Here is a 20,835-nt window from a genome sequence, read left to right as displayed (position 1 = left end):
CTTGTTCATTTGTGGAATTTCTTTCCTTAATGTGTTTAAGCCAATCAGTTGTGTTGTAACAAGGTAGGGGTGGTATACAGAAGATATATGGTAAAATACCAACTTTGAAAGTTTCTTAAAGTGCAGTCGCAAGAACCATCAAGCGCTATGATGAAACTGGCTCTCATGAGGACCGCCATAGGAAAGGAAGACCCTGTGTTACCTCTGCTGCAGAGGATAAGTTCATTAGAGTTACCAGCCTCAGAAATTGCAGCCCAAATACATGCTTCACAGAGGTCAAGTAACGGACACATCTCAACATCAACTGTTCAGAGGAGACTGCATGAATCAGGCCTCCATGGTTGAATTGCTGCAAAGAAACCACTACTAAAGGACACCAATAATAAGAAGAGACTTGCTTGGGTCAAAGAACACGAACAATGGCCATTAGACTGTTGGAAATCTGTCCTTTCGTCTGATGAGTCCAAATGTGAGTGTTTCTGGTTCCAAACGTCGTGTCTTTGTGAGACGCAGAGTAGATTAATGGATGATCTCCGCATGTGTGGTTCCCACTGTGATGCATGGAGGAGGTGTGGGGGTGCTTTTCTGGTGACACTGATTTATTTAGAATTCAAGACACACTTTACTACAGATTTCTGCAGCGATACACCATCCCATCTGGTTTGTGCTTAGTGGGACTATCATTTGTTTTTCAAGACATCTCCAGGCTGTGTAAGGGCTATTTGACCAAGAAGGAGAGTGATGGAGTGCTTTATCAGATGACCTGTCCTCCATAATCACCCGACCTCAAGCAAATTGAGATGGTTTGGAATGAGTTGGATTGCAGAGTGAAGGAAAGGGAGCCAACAAGTGCTCAGCATACTGTATGTGCTTCTACACCTGCATTGTTTGCTGTTTGGAGTTTTAGGCTGGTTTTCTGTACAGCACTTTGAGATATCAGCTGATGTACGAAGGGCTATATAAATACATTTGATTTGATTTGTATGTGGGTACTCCTTCAAGACTGTCTGAATAGCATTCCAAGTGGTGGTGGTCGAGAGAATGCCAAGTGTGTGCAATGCTGTCATCAAGGCAAAGGGTGGCTACTTTGAAGAATCTAAAATATATAATTTTTTTTACTTGTTTAACACTTTTTTGGGTGGTGTACTGCATGATTTAAATGTGTTATTTCATAGTTTTGATGTCTTCACTATTATTCTACAGTGTAGAAAATTCTAAAAAATAAATATAAACCCTAGAATGAGTAAGTGTGTCCAAACTTCTGACTGGTACTGTAGTTGTGGGTTTGTGGGGTCATGCGAATGTACATACATATGTTTGTGCGTAATTGAGGGAGTGTGTATATGAATGCGTGACAGGAAGTTAAAGTAAACTGAAGTGTGTTTTGTGTGTAGAAGTGAATAGGAATGTGAGTAGGTAAAGTGATCAGTGTGTGTCATTTGATAAGCCTGTGTCTGGAGTCCATATACCAGGGCCTGTTTATTCACCATGGCCCTGGCATTACGGTGACTCCCAGCAAGAGGCCAATGACCCTAGCTAGCTGTAACAACAAGGGAGAAGGCGTGGGATATGAAGGGGGGATGCACACAGGGCTCACATTACAGTTAATATTTTTCATTTTTAACTTTAGGAGTGATACCAGAAAGATGATAAGCATGGAAATCAAACAATGTTCTGCTTCATGTCCCTGTTTTTCCATTAGTTATCATATTGATGGGCATTCAACTGCCCTTGTCCACTACAATTTACAGTGCCACTCATGATTATTTCTACAGCCACCTCCTCCCGTCGATGCCCCTTGTTTCGATGCCAAGTGCATATCCGCCACAAGATTCGTTCACAGATCCCTGAGACTTAATGGAGAATCACGAGTTCCCACAATGTTTTGGGCTCTGGCCAAAGAAGATATTACATCCAATAGTTACCACTTGATGTAACATGCACACTAAGGCCAAGTTGTTGTAGGCTGCTTTTCACATAGGGTTTCTTAGTTTTGTATTTAATTTGATACCAAGCTCAGATGTGATTCCTTCCCACAGTAAGCCTCTGGGTCTTGTTCAGTGTGCACTAAACTGAAGAAAACAGTCTGAAACAGGGAGGAACCACCTGGATTGTCCAATAAGAAATACTTATTTTAGTTTTCTGTTGCAAAACGTTTTTAAAGGTTTCCTGTTGCGTGCCCTAATGAACACAACTTAGGCGTTTCTGTCTGCAGGGGGACTTGAGAAGTTCCCCTGCTACATCAAAAGCTAGTATCTTGATTCCTCTAGAATTTAAATTAATAGTATATTTCTATTTTTTTAAGGACAGTCCTGTATACTGAACAAAATTATAAACGCAACAAAACACAGATGTTTTTGAGGGAGAGCGCAATTGGCATGCTGACTGCAGTAATGTCCACCAGAGCTGTTGCCAGACTATTGAATGTTAATTTCTCTACCAGTCATGTGACATCCATAGATTAGGGCCTAATGAATTCATTTCAATTGACCGATTTCCTTATATGAACTATATATCAGTAAAATCATAGAAGGAAATAAGTCAATTGAAATAAATTCCTTAGGCCCTATTCTATGGAGTTAACATGATATGGGTGGGCCTGGGAGGACATAGGCCCAACCACTGGGGAGCCAGGCCTAGCCAATCAGGAGTTTTTCCCCACTAATGGGCTTTATTACGGACAAAAATACTCCTTCGTTTCATCAGCTGTCTGGGTGGTTGGTCTCAGACTATCCCGCAGGTGAAGAGGCCGGATGTGGAAGTACTGGACTGGCATGGTTACATGTGGTCTGCGGTTGTGAAGTCGGTTGGACTTACTGCCAAATTCTCTAAAACTATGTTGGAGGCAGCTTATGGTAGAGAAATTAACATAAAATTCTCTGGCAATAGATCTGGTGGACATTCCTCCCTCAACTTGAGACGTGTGGCATTGTGTTGTGTGACAAAACTACACATTTTAGAGTGGCTTTTTATTGTCCACAGCACAAGGTCAGTGGTTCAGATATCATTAGTTAAAGCAGTGAAGTTTCAAGGTTGAGCATTTAAAAGTTAATGAGCATTTATTTGTAAGTTTTAACCACGACAACTGAAATACTTGGATTTTTACATTGTTAACATGAGGAAAATGGGCCACAAAGTAGATAATGATTTGGTTTTATTACTCCGTTTTAAAACCTTAAAGTACTAACCTTATCCCAAGGCACCACAGTGAAAAAACAAAAAAAGTATGGTGTCCAAGTTTCTTGTAATTGAACTCTGTTGCCTTTGTTAGACTTAACAGTGCATACACGACAGGATGTGGACATGAGAGAAAGAAAAATGAGAGCTCTTCACTGTTCGACTGCACTCAAGGTACATTTGTTCCGTGGAGAGATCCTGTTTTGAAAACGCTTGGGCGCTGTCACTCAGAAGGCAGCTTACGCGGCATCCGTTTTTAGAATTTATCTCTCAGGGATTTCCAGAAATAAGTGTGTTTCCTGATGTGGAGGAGACTCCGGCAGAGCACACACCAAGCTGAGAATATTCATGGCCACCCACTCTTTTCGCCAGACTTCCAACTGATATGAAACCTTGCAAACCCTGTGAACTATCTCTATCACGCATTACATTTCACATTTAAGACACATTTAGGCCCTGCCCATTCATTTCATAGCTGCACTAAAACACTCTAGTTGGATTTCTCCAGACAACTGCATCCATGCTAAGTCTTTGTTCTACCCAACAGTATAATTCTCTCTTTGGGTATGGTGGGAGGCAGAAGGCTCTGGCATCTGATGCACTGTGACTGGACTTGGAGAGGGAGGGGCACACACACACACACACACACAAAGCCGATATCAGAAAAGGGGCAGGAAGTGTCTGTGCACGGTTAGAAAAAAATCTACCACACACACTTTAAAAAAAAAGTTTTATAACCGACAGGTCGGATGTGAGAGCAACGGAGGAAACAAGCTCTGTGATCACGATGGGGCGAATGCATAGGACAACACATTACATCCTCCTTCATCCTAATCTGTGAGAATCAAAGAGGGAGATGGGTGTTGTGGATTTATATGAAGTTGTAACCGGAATGAAGGGGTGGTAACTTGGACTCCACATTGAAGTAATTCAATAGACTGCTTTATCTGAAAGTTGTGACTTGTTCATTTCCTTAGAAAACAGGCAAACAATGGGAGACAAAAGACATTCATTATAACAGTGTTGTGCTAATATCTTCTCTGGTGAGGGAAATTAGAGTATGAGTTCATTAACATTTTTGTTTCCGGTGTCAAGTGATCATTATCCATTTCCAAATCCTCTACCTTTTCTTAATTACAAACCTCATGTGGCCAGTGGGGAGAAACGCACAAGAGCGATTTACCAGTTTAGTTCAATCGCTGGATGTCTGCAGGTTTTCCGTGGGTTACAGTAGACTTTTGTTGTTTTACTGAAGGCTAAGTGTAGTCGATCCAGTACATTACCCTAAGCACTGCATGCATTTATTGAATTACAGCAGAAAAAGCGTCTGCTTTCAGTGCCTGGTTTAGTATGTTATTTTTGTATTTTGTCATTAACTGCTGGCACGCCAAACATATACCTGAAATATTTTCCCTGGGAATGGAGCTCAAATTGCCGTAAATGCAGATTAATGGTTGTCCTATTTAAAGGTGCAGTTAAAATGTGATTTCCTGCTAATTTAAAAATATATATATATATGTCCACACTGAGGTCGACACAACACAAAAAATTGTGAAAATGTTAATTATTCCCCTTTTGTCTTAGGGCTGTTTGAAACAAATGTCTGGAATTTCAGCCTGTTCAGGTGGGATGGAACTTCTGGTTGAGGGAGTGGGCTCGAGACCACCCTATCAGCCAATCAGGGCTGTGTATGTAAATATCTTCACATCTGACTGAGCATTTCAAGGGCCAAAGGAGGCTCAGGGAAATAAATCATAAAAAATATATCTTAGTTATTTTCGTTAAATTTAAAAGTACAATTACAAAAACTGCATAGGGGCTTTAACAGTTTTACAGTAGCAACCCTGCCTTTTAGTCCTCTTGGAAAAGTTTTGCAATGTTTCCCCTCAGATCCAACAAATGGTCTTTGGCATGTTACAACCAAAGCATCACTTCCTCGTAGGAAGTGACTGTCATTCTTCCTTTTTGCACAAGCAAACTGCCAGTATATCCTGTGCAATGGGGTTACCTCCCTCTCTCCCTCAAGGGGCAAGCAAGCATGCATCCCAAGAGGAGGCCACTGAATCAATATGCATTCCAACATGCTCCAACTTGCTTTTTGAGACTTAACTAAATTAACTTAACTCAGGATGGATGACTGCCCATGTTCGCACAGTAGACTAGCCTGTATCGTATTAGAAGATCATGCTTCAGTAATACTGTTTCACCTTAGACCCTTTTCTTCACAGCCCTTCTAGAAAAATGCTTATTTTGGAGAAATAACACAAAACTTGATTATACCAGTCCCAGACTAAGTTAATTACCTATTTATTTTACTATTTTTGTTCCCATTAGATACAGTAGAAGCTTTGATAAACAAGACATGACATTCTCTTTGACTGACAGCGAATGTATGACCCTGAATCTCAAAAAAATAATTGTTTGTTCACCACCTCCCCCACTCGCCTCAAACTAACATGGAGACTCCAAGACAAGGGGTGAATGAGACTCTCACTGAGCCTGAGCTATGCTGAGACACAAGTCACACCAAGGGATAAAGTTGTCATGCTATTGTGAAGAGATTTCCATTGACAAGACTCCCCAACATAGGACCACTGAAAATGATATGGGGGCCGTGGGCAATGCGTTTGCGGTTGAGTTCCTCTGTCAACAAGCAGAGACTATACACAACCCCAGCATGTCTTTTTTTTTTTTAAAGTCTTGTGCTATTAGAGAGCGACACAGCCCCTCTTCCTTAGATCGCAACGCTCCCATTAGCAGATGTCAAGGGTCTCTGTCAACGTCCCCCACAGGCCATCCTGGAACCAGTCTGAACAAGACAGTGAGACCTAGGATTACTATGTAACCACACGCAGCATGGGGCACCAGAAGCAGGGGGGCCTAGACAGAGTGGAAAATTAATTATGAGGTAGGGCAGGAGACAAAGATTTATGTGAGACTTGGGAGGGAATGGTATGCACAGGGGGTGGGAGAGAGAATAAGTGAAGAATTTTTGTACAAGTTCATCCACCTTCGATCCACCCTGATATGTGTTCTTGATAGAAACCCGAGTACACAGAGTTCATTTTGCCAGGCGATATGTTTTGATTGCTCTCAAACTTAATACAACTCTGGGAAAGTCCCTCTTAAGAAATGATGTGATTACTCATCTCTGGATCATAGAATTCGATTTTGATCTCGTGTCCCTAGACAAATGGATTGTTAAATGTATCGTTGTATTACTGGCTCTGTCAGACGGCTATTAAGCTATTTTATACTGTTTGGTGAAACGAATGTGTGAATGTGTTCACCGCATTTGCTGTATTTTTATCTTTCACACAAAAGATAAAGAATGTCATTAATGTCATGTGTGTTTTTTTCCCTCTATACTTCAGATCAAATGACAGAGGTAGAGAAGAGCAAGACCATAAAACCCTGAACACTCACTCCTCATGCTCCTACTTGTAAATGTAAAGATTCACAGATGGTCAAGGGAGCCCAAGCAGTCCAAATGAAAAGCACGCATCGGTCAGAAAATGGATTAAAATGTTACTAATAAGCAGGTTCACTAATGTTTTACTCCGAAAATACCTCTTTATCTGTTGACTGAATTGATGCATCCTCTCCTTCGGTTCAGTAGCCCATCAAACCTTTATGCATGTACAGTAACTGCATATGACTGTCTGATAACTGTGTGCACAGTGCTGCTCAGTGCTACAACTGAGAGGTACCAACGAGAGGTTGGCCTATCCCTGTTCTAACAGGATACACCTGTGTGACTCCTTCACCATTCACATTGTCAAATAATAGGCTTTATTAGTTGAGTGTCAACCAATGTAATTTGCTGGATCAGTGTTACCAAGTACACTGTATATTTTTTAAATTTGTTACTGGAGTTGGAGACAACTAACGTTCAACTGCTGGTTGGGGTTTTCAATCATTCAGATTTTATTTTGATTATTCACGTTCACAATAAGACATAGTTTTGATAGTTTTGCTTTAAACGGTTAGTGTATTTTGTCATTTTTACATAGGGTACAGCAGTCCTTTTTGTGAGCTGCGCATGGTCAGGGCAGTCATTGGTCAGGGATGGAGAAACTCAATGTAAAATTCCAAAAGGTTTAAACCATTTGCTTTGGAGACTGGGTAAAACATAAATATTGACATAGCACTAGCTCAAAACATTTATCTGCAAAAAGTACAAGTTAATCAGTGGGTGATGGTGATTTCAAATAATAAGTTGGGGGAGATGACAAGCATAAATTGCCTCCGCCCCTAATCTGATAGTGGGGTGGAAGATGCTCATTCTTCCCTATGGCTCAACTCAGGTGCCTACACACACACACTATGAGATGGCCATTCAGATTAAAGAAGTCATCCCATCAGCAACACATTTTAATTACATTTGTTTTATTTTTTTTAAATACAACCTAATCGCAAAAACATCCAACAATTTCAAAGATTTTACTGAGTTAGTTAATATAAGGAAATCAGTCAATTGAAATAAATTCAATAGGTCCTAATCTATGGATTTCACATGACTGGAATGCAGATATGCATCTGTTGGTCACAGATAGCTTAAAAAAAAGTAAGGGCAAGGATCAGAAAACCAGTCAGTATCTGGTATTTGCCTCATGCAGAGTGACACATCTCCTTCGCATAGAGTTGATCAGGTTGTTTATTGTGGAATGTTGTCCCACTCCTTTTCAATGGCTGTGCGAAGTTGCTGGATATTGGCGAGAACTGGAACACACTGTCGTTCATGTCAATCCAGGGCATTCCAAACATGCTCAATGGGTGACAGCTTCCAGGAATTGTGTACAGATCCTTGCAACATGGGGCCGTGCATTATCATGCTTAAACATGAGGTGATGGAGGCAGATGAATGCACAATAATGGACCTCAGGATCCTGTCATGGTATTTCTGTGCATTCAAATCGCCATTGATAAAATTCAATTGTGTTCCTTGTCCGTAGCTTATGCCTGCCCATACCATAACCACACCGCCACCATGGGGGACTCTGTTAACAACATTGACATCATCAAACCACTTGCCCACACGATGCTATAAACACTGTCTGCCACCTGCCCGGTACAGTTGAAACTGGCATTCATCCGTGAAGTGCACACTTCTTCAGCGTGCCAGTGGCCATCGAAGGTGAGCATTTGCCTACTGAAGGAGGTTAAGATGCCGTACTGCAGTCAGGTCTAGATCCTGTTGAGGACGACGAGCAGCAACTCTGGTGGACATTCCTGCAGTCAGCATGTCAATTGCACACTCCCTCAACTTGACTGTGGATTTGTGTTGTGTGACATAACTGCACATTTTAGAGTGGCCTTTAATTGTCCCCAGCAGAAGGTGCACCTCTGTAATGATTATGCTGTTTAATCAGATGTCAGGTGGATGTATTATCTAGGCAAATGAGAAATTCGCACTAACAGGGCTGTAAACAAATTAGTGCACAAAATATGAGAGAAATAAGCTTTTTGTATATATGGACCATTTATGGAATATTTTATTTCAGCAGCTCAGGAAACATGGTACCAACACTTCACATGTTGCTTTTATATTTTTGTTCAATATAGATGCATATCGAATTGTTCATGAATGGAGAAGTGTACATCCTTAGGTCCTGCTACTTTTACCTACTTTAGTTTTTAGGATAGGGGGTTTCTCTTATTATGCTTGTACAAAGAGATTAACTCAGGAGGAACAAATGGCAATTTTCTGTAAAACATTGAAAAGCACCAACATTTAAATTGAAAGGCAAGCAAACATTTTTTCTAAAGGTATAACAGCAGAAGAGACCCTTTTCACTGCTGTGACAAAAGGAGTGTAGGAGGGAAAGATTAAGAGTGTAACCAATAAGGAAGAGACCTCCCTCTGCCGTCCCCCCTTTGAATTAAGACACTCCTCTTCACTTTTCCCCCTCTGGCTGGTGGGCTGTGTGTGGTGACTCTGCAGAGCACTGGATGAGAACGGTGCATGTGGAGTGAATCAGGGGCTGTGGGCAAGTCACAGTTCACTCTGGGAGCTTGATCAACGCTGCTGGTGGAGTACTAGTGGGCAGCAGCAGGATGGATTGCAAGATTGGATTCCAGCTGGGTGTCTCTTTTTTACTGGTACTCTTGTTGAGTCGTAGTGAGGCGTTGTGGTTTTCCTGGAGCAGTACAGACGGCACCACTGAGGCCCCAACGCTGGACAATGAGGGATCTGGGAACCCTGTGGCTAGCGGGAAATCACCAAAGCCAGGCAAGGTTGGAGAAGATGGGGCAGAGATCATTGACGTAGCTAGTGGGAAACGTAAGTTTGTACAAACTTGGGACCAGAATTTGAAGGCCACAGAGACCCACAAGCTGACCACTGTGGGGTCACAAGCCGGGAATGAGCGCCCAATTGAAAAGGGTACTCATGGGTCCACGTCGAGGGGAAGTAAACCTGATAAAGGCACCTCTGCAATATGGGGTCTGGATCTGGTCTCTGGGGGTGGTCAGGGGTTGGGAGTGGGTCTGGATTTGGATCAGGATTTGGATCTGGTTCTGAATTCGGATGCGGGTCTGAATTTGAATCTGAATTTAGTTCTGAATTTGACTGTCTGAATTCAGCTCCAGGTCTAAAATTGGTTCTGGGTCTCAATTTGTATCTGGATATGGGTCTAGCATTGAATCTGAATCAGGAGCTTCTATGTGGGAGAACCAGGAGGGAAAATTTATACCTACAGACCTCACGGGTTTAGCAGAGAATGTCAGTGTGCTTGCTGGGACAGAGCATGGGACGCTGGGTATTACCCAAGTGGACCTTGCAGAAAGTGCTTTGAACAAGCACCACAGAACAGGGGCATGCTATGGGTTACCCCATAGGCAGTCAGCCTGTCCCAGGAGTTAATCTCTCGAGACAACTCGGAGTAGCTATAAAACAATTAACTGTAGCTCTAGTTGGAATGCCAATCATTTTAACTCAACAGAGTACTTTCAGGTACTTTCAGTTTCAACAACTACCACTCTTGCCACTAGTGAGGCGCCTGCCCCAAAATCCCCACGTTGCTTGCTCATAGATTCCCATTTGCTTTTTTGCAAATCCATGCTTTGCGGTGCCCAACTTTCTCAATCCCAGCAGCGTGGAGGACATCCGGAGAGTTCTGGTGGAGTGGGTGTGGCTCTTGCGGTCATGCTGCCACCATAGCCTGGAGTGTTTTTTCTGTTTGCTGCTAGTGCCCAGGTGCGGTGATAGCCCCCCAGGCCTGCTGGACAGTCCTCGACGACGGCCAAACTTGACGACGGCCACACTCTTCCCGATGAGAACGACTGGTATCAGTGCTTGTCAGTTAGTAACAGAAAGGTAATCCCTGGTTAAAATGTATCCCATTTTTTTGGAATCCATTTTAAACCAGCAAATACCCCCCCCCCACACCCACCCCCCTCCTGTTTGTCTTTACTTTGTCACCCAGTTTTTGTCTCCTCAGTAGTCCTTGGACGTTTATCTTGTTTTTTCGGGGTCATCCTGACACATATGTGTGTTTTTAAGTGCATAATATGAAGGTACAGGTGACTAACGAGTGCGTTTCCATTTGCCACTCAACCCATTGGCAAAGACAGTGGTGTGAACATAGACTAAACAAACATGGCACTGGTGGCTTCCAGGTGCGGCCTGAACCTGTTGCATGTCAATTTATGTCCAAGTCTTCCGGTTGGCATGTGACTGAAAACTAAAAGATATAAGAAAGTATTAAACATACACCATATCAATGATTCATACTCTGCGTAACCAATCGGACAGGAGAGTTTGATTTTCTGGAGAGCTAGAGGTGGCCTCTAAAGATCATTTAACATACAATAATGTGATTTAGTTAAGGTGCAAGATAAAGAGACTGCTTTTAAGGTAGAGCGAAAAGAGTATTGACTTAAATGTCAAAGGGGGACATGTTTAGGGCACACCTAGTTTTAGATTATTCAATTAAACCTGAGTAAATTGCTGAAGGTCACAGTTTCATTCCATGTTACATGATTTGTTCCTCCCAAACTTAAAGGGAGTATTTATAGAGCAGTCATTTGTTTCAAGTGCACTTAGAGGGAGCGACACTCTGAAATGCACTGTACATTCTATACATTCTCTTGGCATGCAATCTTTACACCAACAAGCTGTCACTTATGTGTATTTATGGCATAAATCATTGGAATATTGATAGCACATTTTACAAGCAGTACTTATGCATGGTAATTTTGGATTGAAAACTATCACACTTTTCTTGTATGAATTGCTTGCCAAAGTTTTGATGTGCATTCGGCTCTCTAAATGTTCAAATTAAGCTGTCATGTTACATTGAGCGCATGGGAAGTGATTATTTTGGCTTTTGTGGTTTGGCCCTATACATTCAACCAGAGAAAGGGAAACCTAGTCAGTTGCACAACTGAAAGCATTCAATCAAAATGTGTCTTCTGCAGCCAACCCCTTAGAAAGGCGGGAGGGGCTGCCTTAATCGACATTCAAGTCATCAGCGCCCGGGGAGCAGATGTTGTTGAGGGTTAACTGCCTTAAGGGCAAAGTGGCAGATTGTATCACCTTGCTGGCTTGGGGATTCAAACCTTTCGTTTACTGGGCCAACGCTCTAAACAGCTAGGCTACCTGCCTAACTTTGTGTGTGAACATACTTGCGTGACAGTTTACCTTATTTTAGCTTGGTGACATATTGACACCAGTTGTATGTCGTTCAATGGCCTTGAGCATGATAGGAAAAGAAGAATGGTACTGGTAGATAAAGTGTTTTTTCCCTGTACAACATAAACCTTATTCAGTCTGCATATAAAAGTGGGAACATTGTTTTCAGCAACAGACTTGTTTTGAATGACACTGACTGAACGTGACATTTTTTTCACCTCTGCTAGTTGGGTAGAAGTAGTGTTGTGCAATAATTAGCCTACGCCATTAGTGTACCAGGATCGTAGGTTATTATTTTGTTAAGTCAGCTCTCAGCCATCACTGATCTCTCTTGCAGCCTCCGATCCCATTAGATTCCACCCTGCTGTTATAGCACAGTGAGAGGGAGCGCTCAGGATTCACTTTTGGCCCGAACATGTCGTGGCAAAATCTCTAAACCACATATTGTGCTTCAATTTACTTCTCTTTGCCAGGTAGTCATTTCAAGAAACGTATAGTTATGTTTCTTACGTCAAATTAGTGCATGTTCTTTTATGCACACCTTTTCAAACACTTCAACGGGCTAATTTTTGAAAATGGAAAACATGAATCGTGCTACAATGTTGGAGAGGAGGTGCTGTGGGTATGTTTAAATGTTAAATGAATACGTAATTCGAAAGGAACAAAAGACAAAACATTTTCCATATAAAGACCTTGTAAATGTGACTATGGTTAGGGGTAAGGCATTCCACAGTTTGCAAGAAGTACAGTGCCTTCAGAAAGTGTTCATACTCCGTGACTTATTCCTCATTTTGTTACAGCCTGAATTGAAAATGAATTAAATATATTTTTCTCACCAATCTACACACAATAGCCCATAATGACAAAGGGAAAACATTTGTAAATGTATACATTAAATAAAGACATACTTCTTAAGTATTCACACCCCTGAGTCAACACAAGTTAGAATCACCTGTGGCAGTGATTACAGAATTGAGTATTTCTGTGTAAGTCTCAAAGAGCCGCAACGTTTTAAAGTCACAATTGGCCTCATGGTGAAATCCCTGAGCGGTTTACTTCCTCTCTGGCAACTTAGTTAGGAAGGATGCCAATGTCTTTGTAGTATTATGTTTTTACTCCTGCACTTATTAGGCTTGCAATAACAATGGGGTTGGTTACTTATTGACTCAAGACATACTTATTGACTCAAGACATTTCAGTTTTTTATTCATTTGTAAAAATATCTAAACATAATTCCACTTGGACATTATGGGGTATTGTGTGTATTGTGTGAATCCTGGCTGTAACACAACCATGTGAAAAACATCAAGGCATAAGTACTTACTGAAGGCACAGTATGTGTTTACATAGGTACTGATTTATGGCTCCAGATAAAGAAGTTGTCAAATAAATGTAGTTGTGGAGAGTGATGCATTTTCACCTTGACCAGGGTGGTGTATTTGGGGTTTCAGCAAGTGCTCTCATTCATATCCACAGTCTTTTTACAGCACTGCTATCTTTAAGACCGCTTGCTCCACTGACAGGCTTTAGTGGACAAGTTGTCTCTGGTCTGACCCTAAGTGAATCTGTGGAGTCTCAGAAGTGTAGGAATCGCCAATGTGATTCTCTAACATTCTGGATATGTACCAGCTAGGTGAAATGAAAGTCACATTGTAAATGTGACCGACGGGCTCGATTCGGTCTTATGTAGCAACATTTTAAATGGTGTTTTTTTACATTGGATAAAGTAGAGACTCTGAGCTAGACAATAGTATATCATACCCTACAGTGGGAAAGTTACACTGCTTTGAAAGTTGATAAACTTGGAACCCAACTTTTGAGAAAATGTCCCTTGAATATGTTGGTACCTACTGGAGAGGTCTTCTTTGTCTACACCCATTCAGAAGATATAGTCCGGCCAAAAATCTGGTTGTTAGTTTTTTTGGTGATGTTGCTACAGATGCGACCCAGTGGTTAATTATTTTTTATGTAGTTGCTATGCAAACTGGCTGGTTGTCCGTTCTAAACAAAATGGTTGCTATGCAGGCTGGATAATGTTCTACCCAACTTCAGTTAACAGTCACGTCAAACCTTGAAACCAGAATGACAGTACACTAGCTGCATTTCCATTTATTTAAACTTTTTTTATATTGGTATTTACTTGGATATGTGTATTAGAATGATGGTGATAACCTTATAAAGAACATGTGCTTTGAAAACATCAGGTAATTTGATTTTGCAACCATGGGGATTCCATGTGTCCACTGTTGATCTTTGACCCCCATAAGAACAGGTCTAGACAACGTAAAAGCTTGTAGTGATGCGAAATAAATTATTGCAGTATTCAGGCGCCCCAAGGGATGTAGTGATTGGTGACGAAGCATAGCAGCATAGCCAGAGCAACTCCAAAGTACACCAATGATGACATTCCCAATCCACCAGATGTTTCCCATTTTCCCATGGAGAGTTTTGGATTCGAACTGGCCACCAGATACAGGGTTGCGCCCTGACTTCAAATCCCAAACTGTCACCCTCCAGCCACCCTAGTCCGGTACCGGAGCACCAAGTCTAGGTCCAAGAAGCTTCTCAACAGCTTCTACCCCCAAGCCATATGACTCCTGAACATCTAGTCAAACGACTACCCAGACTATTTGCATTGCTCCCCTCCACACCACTGCCACTCTTTGTTATCATCTATGCATAGTCACTTTTAATTAAATATATGTACATACTACCTCAACTAACCCTTTATATGTTATTTTTTACTGCTGCTCTTTAATTACTTGTTACTTTGAGCTCTTATTCTTATCCATATTTTTGAAACTGCACTCTTGGTTAGGGGCTTGTAAGTAAGCATTTCACTGTAAGGTCTACCTGTTGTATTCGGTGCATATGAGTAATAAAATTTCAATATGAATATTGAATATGTCTGTAAACACACCAGCCAGCTGGTCTGCACATGCTCTGAGGACACAGCTTGGGATGCCGTCTGGGCCGGCAGTCTTGTGGGGATTAACATGTTTAAATGTGACCCCATTCAGGAAACTATGCGCTAAAATATATATCTTTTTTTGTCAAAATGGCAGATATGCCTACTCGAACATGTGAATTTTCATGTGCCTTAATGTCAAACTTGTATGACATCTGTAAATACGAATAAAATTGTTAAATTACAAGCCTAGTTGGTTTAGCCACAGAAAAAGTGAGCAACCTTCTGCTAGCCATGATTGGCTGAGATAATGAGTGGGCTGGACTTGCTTAGAGATGAGTTTGGATTGGTCTACCATATAGCACGTGTCTGTGTATTGGAGCTGGTCAGTATGTTTAGGTAATTGTGTCGAATGCAGCTTTTAAAAAAAAAGTTTTTTAATGTATCGCATAGTAAAACTGCATAAACCTAATGTCAAATTAAAGTGTACTGTTAGCTAGCTAACGTTACCTGGCTGACTTGCTAGCTAACGTTATGTGTATGCTCTACTCCTCCTGGATGACCGAGTTTTGAAATCAGTGGAATTCGAGTATGATAGCTAAGGAGATGGAGAAAACACCAGTCTGGATTACATCGTCAAACTAAGGCAACCATGCATGGCATCAGACAGGAGACACGTCCAAACATGATGTATACTGTTAAGATTTTCAGATATTACACATTTCTAATTTTGACAAAGTAGTTTCATTTCAAGTGTACTGTTAGCTTGCTAACGTTAAGTGGATGATCTTATTCTTTGTATCTCAAACAAATTTGTTGACTAGTTATAGCCATAGAACCTGGTTGGTTAGCTACCTGCAGATTCATGCATGGTAGTAACGTCATAAGTTGTGATTGGTCCATTGTTTAACTAGCTAGCTACATGTTTTAACAAAAGACGGGAACGATAGACAGCAAATAAGTCCTTCTCGAAGTGCACCGAATATGATGCTTTCTAATGCTGAGTTGTCATACAGCTCACTGATTGGGTTCTCTCCAAGTTATCCTAGATACCCGGTTCTTTCAGAACCCAGGAACATACTCTGGAGGGGCTCCTGACATGCACTACCGGTCAAAAGGTTTAGAAAAGTTTAATTTATGAATGTACTCTGAAATTAAAGCATGGAAAAAATAAACAATTGGAGACAAAAAAATAATGGAATTGTTTTTTAAACAAAATATTATCTATGTTTTTGCTTTCTACAATGGAAATTACATATTGTTTCGAAAGTTCTACCCACACTTCTACCCAAACCGCCCTTGGGGGTTTTCCTATGTTGTTGCATTACAACCTACAATTTAAATGGATTTTATTTGGATTTCATGTAATGGACATACACAAAATACTAAAAAAATTGTGAAGTGAAAAATAGATAAAAACTTGTTAAAAAAGTTGTTAAAAAAATTCAAATAAAAAGTGGTGCGTGCATATGTATTCAACCCCTCTGCTATGAAGCCAATAAGTAAGATCTAGTGCAACCAAATACCTTCAGAAGTCACATAATTAATGTCCACCTGTGTGCAATCTAAGTGTCACATGATCTCAGTATATATAAACCTGTTCTGAAAGGCCCCAGAGGCTGCAACACCACTAAGCACAGGGCACCACCAAGCAAGCGGCACAATGAAGACCAAGGAGCTCTCCAAGCAGGTCAAGGACAAGTACAGATCAGGGTTTGGTTATAAAAAAAAATATCTGAAACATTGACCATCCCACAGAGCACCATTTCAAATCTATTATTAATAAATGGAAATAATATGGCACCACAACAAACCTGCCAATGGAGGGCCCCCCACCAAAACTCACTGACCAGGAAAGGAGGGCATTAATCAGAGAGGCAACAAAGGAGCTGCAAAGCTTCACAGCGGAGATTTGAGTATCTGTCCATAGGACCACTTTAAGCCATACACTCCACAGATACAAAAATAAACAAACGTGTGGTGTTCACCAAAAGACAAGTGGGAGACTCCCCAAACATATGGAAGACTGTACTCTGGTCAGATGAGACAAAAATGTAGCGAAAACTCTATGTCTGGCAAAAACCTAACACCTCTCATCACCCCCGAAAAAACCATCCCCACAGTGAAGCATGTTTTGCCTTGAAGAATGGGCAAAAATCCCAATGGCTAGATGTGCCAAGCTTATAGACATATCCCAAGAGACATGCAGCTGTAATTGCTGCTAAAGGTGGCTCCACAAAGTATTGACTTTGAGGGGGTGAATAGTTTTGCACCCTCAACTTTTCCCTTTTTTAGTCATATTTTGTTTGTTTCACAATAAAAAATATTTTGCATCTTCAAAGTGATCGGCATATTGTGTAAATCAAATTATATAAACCCCCCAAAAATCGATTTTAATTCCAGGTTGTATGGCAACAAAATATAAAAAATGTGAAGGGGGTGAATACTTTCGCAAGGCACTGTAGGTTGATTTTCTTTCACCCTTCTGCCCAGTTCATCCCAAACCAGCTTGATGGGGTTTAAGTCTGGAGACTGCCATTCAATGATTTGAAGCCTATGGGCTTGTTATGTTCTTCTAAGATAGTTCTGACATTGCCTGGAGGTATGCTTTGGGTCATTATTTTGCTGTAGGATGAACCCCTGACCAACTAGGCGTACACCGGAGGGTCTTGCATTGCGCTGCAAAATGCTGTGGTAGCCATTTTGATTCAGGGTGCCACTCACTCTGGATCCAGCAAAAGAGCCCCCAGACCATCACACTTCCTCCATGTTTGGTGTCACACTGAGGAACCATCCTTTCGCCTACTGGACGGCGTACAAAACCCCTGCGTGATGAACTGAAGATTTCAAATTTTCATCAGTCCGTAAGACTTTCTTCCACTCTTCAGTAGTCTACTGGTGGTGGTGCTTCATTTTTCTTATTTTGCCATCTTACCAATGGCTTTCTTACTACCACTTGACCTGTCAACCCTGCATCTCAAAGTTTTCTCTTCACTGTTGAAACAGACTTGCTTACTTCGACCAGTGTTAAACTATGCTTGATGCTGTTGCCCTGTGAGCTGCCTATCGCAAGCTGTTGACTCTCAGAAACGTGTCTTCTGATTCTGTTGTGGCTTTGTTCCCTCCAGTTTCCAAGTGCCTTTTGATGGTGTAGGAAACTACTCACACTGACACCTTGGCTTTCTTTGCTATTTCTTTCAAAGGAAATACCTATACTTTTAATGGTTATAATGCTCTGTCTTTCGTTAATTGCATTTTTCTGGCCATTATGATAGCACTATACTACTTCCTGTAGTACAATACTGTTCCAACACTGCTTTTAGAGGGTTTGTAAGTAATCAACAAAAGTTTGGATACCTGTAGGAATTGTTAGCATCAACTTTCAAGGCTTAATTAATAACCCATTCCCTGAAAAGGGCCCTTTCTTATAACTCTGAAATGTTCACAACAGGAGCAAAGAGGTGACATGAGAATGGAGAAGCAACTTGCTGGCATTCCACGCCTACCACAAGTAACCAAAGGATCTGTTGTCACTGGTTCAGAAGTAGCCTACACCAGAGCTGTGTTCGAATACTCATGCTAACCGCACTAACCATACTATTTGTGACTTGAATTGAGTATATAGTATGGATATAGTTAGTCTGCCAAAAGTTCCCAGATGTCATACTAAATTTGCCAAAATTTGAATTATACACACAGAGGACACTATTTCCATACTTTAGGGCCCATAATGTAATGCTTTAGGAAATGAGCGTGGCTTTACATTGTTTTCAGATTTGAAGAAAATGGCGGAAAATATGCAGCCAAAGTACAACAAGAGCGAATACAAATTCATTGCTTTAACTAATTATGTCAAATGTTAAGAAAATGTTGAGCAATGTAATAAAGCAATGACTTTTCAAGTAAGTTACCTTACACGTTATGTTGGTTGACAATTTGTTAGCCACACAATGTCCTTACGAACCACATAGCATAGCGATTTGTTAGCTAGCTACCTGACGTTGGTTGGCTACTTATACATCAAACTTTCCAGTATATTAACTATAGGCTATCTAACTAACTACAAAATGTAGCTAGCAAGCTAGTCAACATTAGCCTGGGTGCTTGACTGCTTCTGTAAGGTCAGAACGCTCAAATCAACCCTACTCCTCGGCCTGAGCTTCCAGTGTGTGCTCCGAGAGCGAAAAGCTTTGAATTTCCACACAGACAATCTGACAAAGCTCTGAATTTAAGAGCACACTCCAGATTGAATTTAAGAACACACCCGAAGTCGTAAAATGTCTAACTAGTCATTTGTTATGCTAACTAGCTAGCAAGGGGTTGCATAGCAACAGCATCAACTTTCCGTAAACAGACGAAGAGCTAGTACACTCAACTGAAAGGATACTGTTCCGTTTACAGTTTACCAAAATGTAGTATACAGTATGTTAGTATGGGTATTCGAACACCGCTCAGGACTGAATGGCTGGAGTCTTGCCTGAAAAGCTTTTCCTACACTTTCAAGTTGCATTTGTGAATAAGCCAAAATCCATCTGAGAAAAATGAGCACATAGCCTACTTGGACACTTGCAACCCTTTTAATGACTCCACAATCCTTATGAGACCAGAACAAGCACATTCTTGAATGATTTGTTCTGAACATTTAATGGCGCTGCATTGTCATGCAGCTTACTCTTATTTATTGTTTTGTTATTTGGAAAAAATATTTTAGGCCTATTTTTGTTCCAACTTTTTGTGTTTTTGCTGAGCTTTTTCAATCATAAATATGATTATTGATATTAATTGATGGTGTAAAAACAAGAAATGAAAATAGTTTCTTTAAAACAAAAATACATACTGGAGACTAGGTATTGGCTGTTTTGAGCTTTCAGCCTTTATTTGACCATATTCATTAATTTATATACAATATTCAGGCCATAACTGAACCAACTTCTGTAGATTATATATACACAATATTCTGCAAATATGAATACATATTGCCTATATACAATATTTGTAGCCATACGTGATTTAATGCAAAGCACTAAACATACACATTTAATAACAGACTCATGAACACAATTAGTTAATAGTTAATGTACATAACATTATTTAGTAACCGACCCATAAACAAATTCACTCAAAAGTCTACAGCTGGCTTCACAGCTTTCCCAGCACTTCACAGCTTCCCCAGTAAACTCAACATTTGTGTAGCCTCACGAGGACAAAAGAGAAGCGGAGGAAGGAGTTTACTTCTGCTGTAGTGTTCGCGGTATATATTATGTGAAGGGGCAGCGCTTCAGCAGAATGTATATGTTTAATGTCTCAAAGTGGTGGGAAAACAGAAATGTGCGGCATTCAAACTTGTGGTCAATAAATGTGGAGGACAAGACAAACGGGGACCATAAACCCCAGCAGGACCTTTTCAGAAGCTGTCCTATTCACTGCCTGATTGGCCAAGTCTTTTTAAACTGTCAATGGACGACAAATGCTTATTTTGGGGGTTTGAATGGTGATCCTAGTTAAAATGCCAATCTTGAACCCCTGCACACAGTCCAATGTGTTTCAATAATTTCGAATGACTCACTGTCCTTTAGATGACACAATACCGGTGCATTCACTGACATCAGCAAAGGCATTCCTTTAGCTTTACGTTTGAGAGGGAAAAACCTTTCCATCACACTTCATAAACCCGGTAAAAAGTTGTTCCATTTCTCATTGTTGCAATACGTTTTGTCGTTATTGACTGATTGATTGATTCTACATTGTTTAATAGGCACATCCACCATTTTGTCAGTATCCTGAGTAACAAAGGTCATTTTAGGGATGATGAAAAGAACCCATCTGCAGATGGCCAGGCCTGTGGGTAAAACTCGATCATAGAGCAGTGTTTTACACAAGTGCATAGAGTAGCCAATTTAAATGACTGAAAATGTGTATTGTTAGTTGTTTTGGACATTGTCTAGGCCTATATGATCAGGACTATTTTCTAAGTAAGAGAACATTAAACTTTTTTAAATTTTTTTGGGTGTAATTAACCTTTCATTCAAGTGTGCAGCTAGCAAGAGGCTGTTTAGTGGTGTTTTTGTAGCGCACGTGATGGTAGTTTGATAAACAAATACCCACTGGATCGATG

At 40.8% G+C, this 20,835-nt stretch overlaps 1 protein-coding gene across 2 annotated transcripts in view; it reads left to right on the top strand.

Moving 5' to 3' along the window:
* The window catches only part of LOC118367197 (collagen alpha-1(XVIII) chain-like), a 175,966-nt gene that overhangs the window by 68,336 nt on the left and 86,795 nt on the right, over positions 1-20,835 (top strand). The window contains exon 1 of one of the 2 annotated variants that reach the window (XM_052493943.1): positions 9,112-9,460. The exons of the other annotated variant lie outside the window; for it this stretch is intronic. Within the exon in view, the coding sequence (XP_052349903.1) occupies positions 9,235-9,460 (226 nt within the window). The 5' untranslated portion in view covers positions 9,112-9,234. Of the gene's footprint in view, positions 1-9,111; positions 9,461-20,835 lie in introns of those variants that run through there. 2 annotated transcript variants of the gene reach the window in all.

This window comes from Oncorhynchus keta, chromosome 34, assembly GCF_023373465.1.
Source record: "Oncorhynchus keta strain PuntledgeMale-10-30-2019 chromosome 34, Oket_V2, whole genome shotgun sequence".
Lineage (NCBI taxonomy): Eukaryota > Metazoa > Chordata > Actinopteri > Salmoniformes > Salmonidae > Oncorhynchus > Oncorhynchus keta.
Note: the sequence above shows the minus strand (reverse complement) of the source record. Positions and strands in the feature narration are given on the sequence as shown.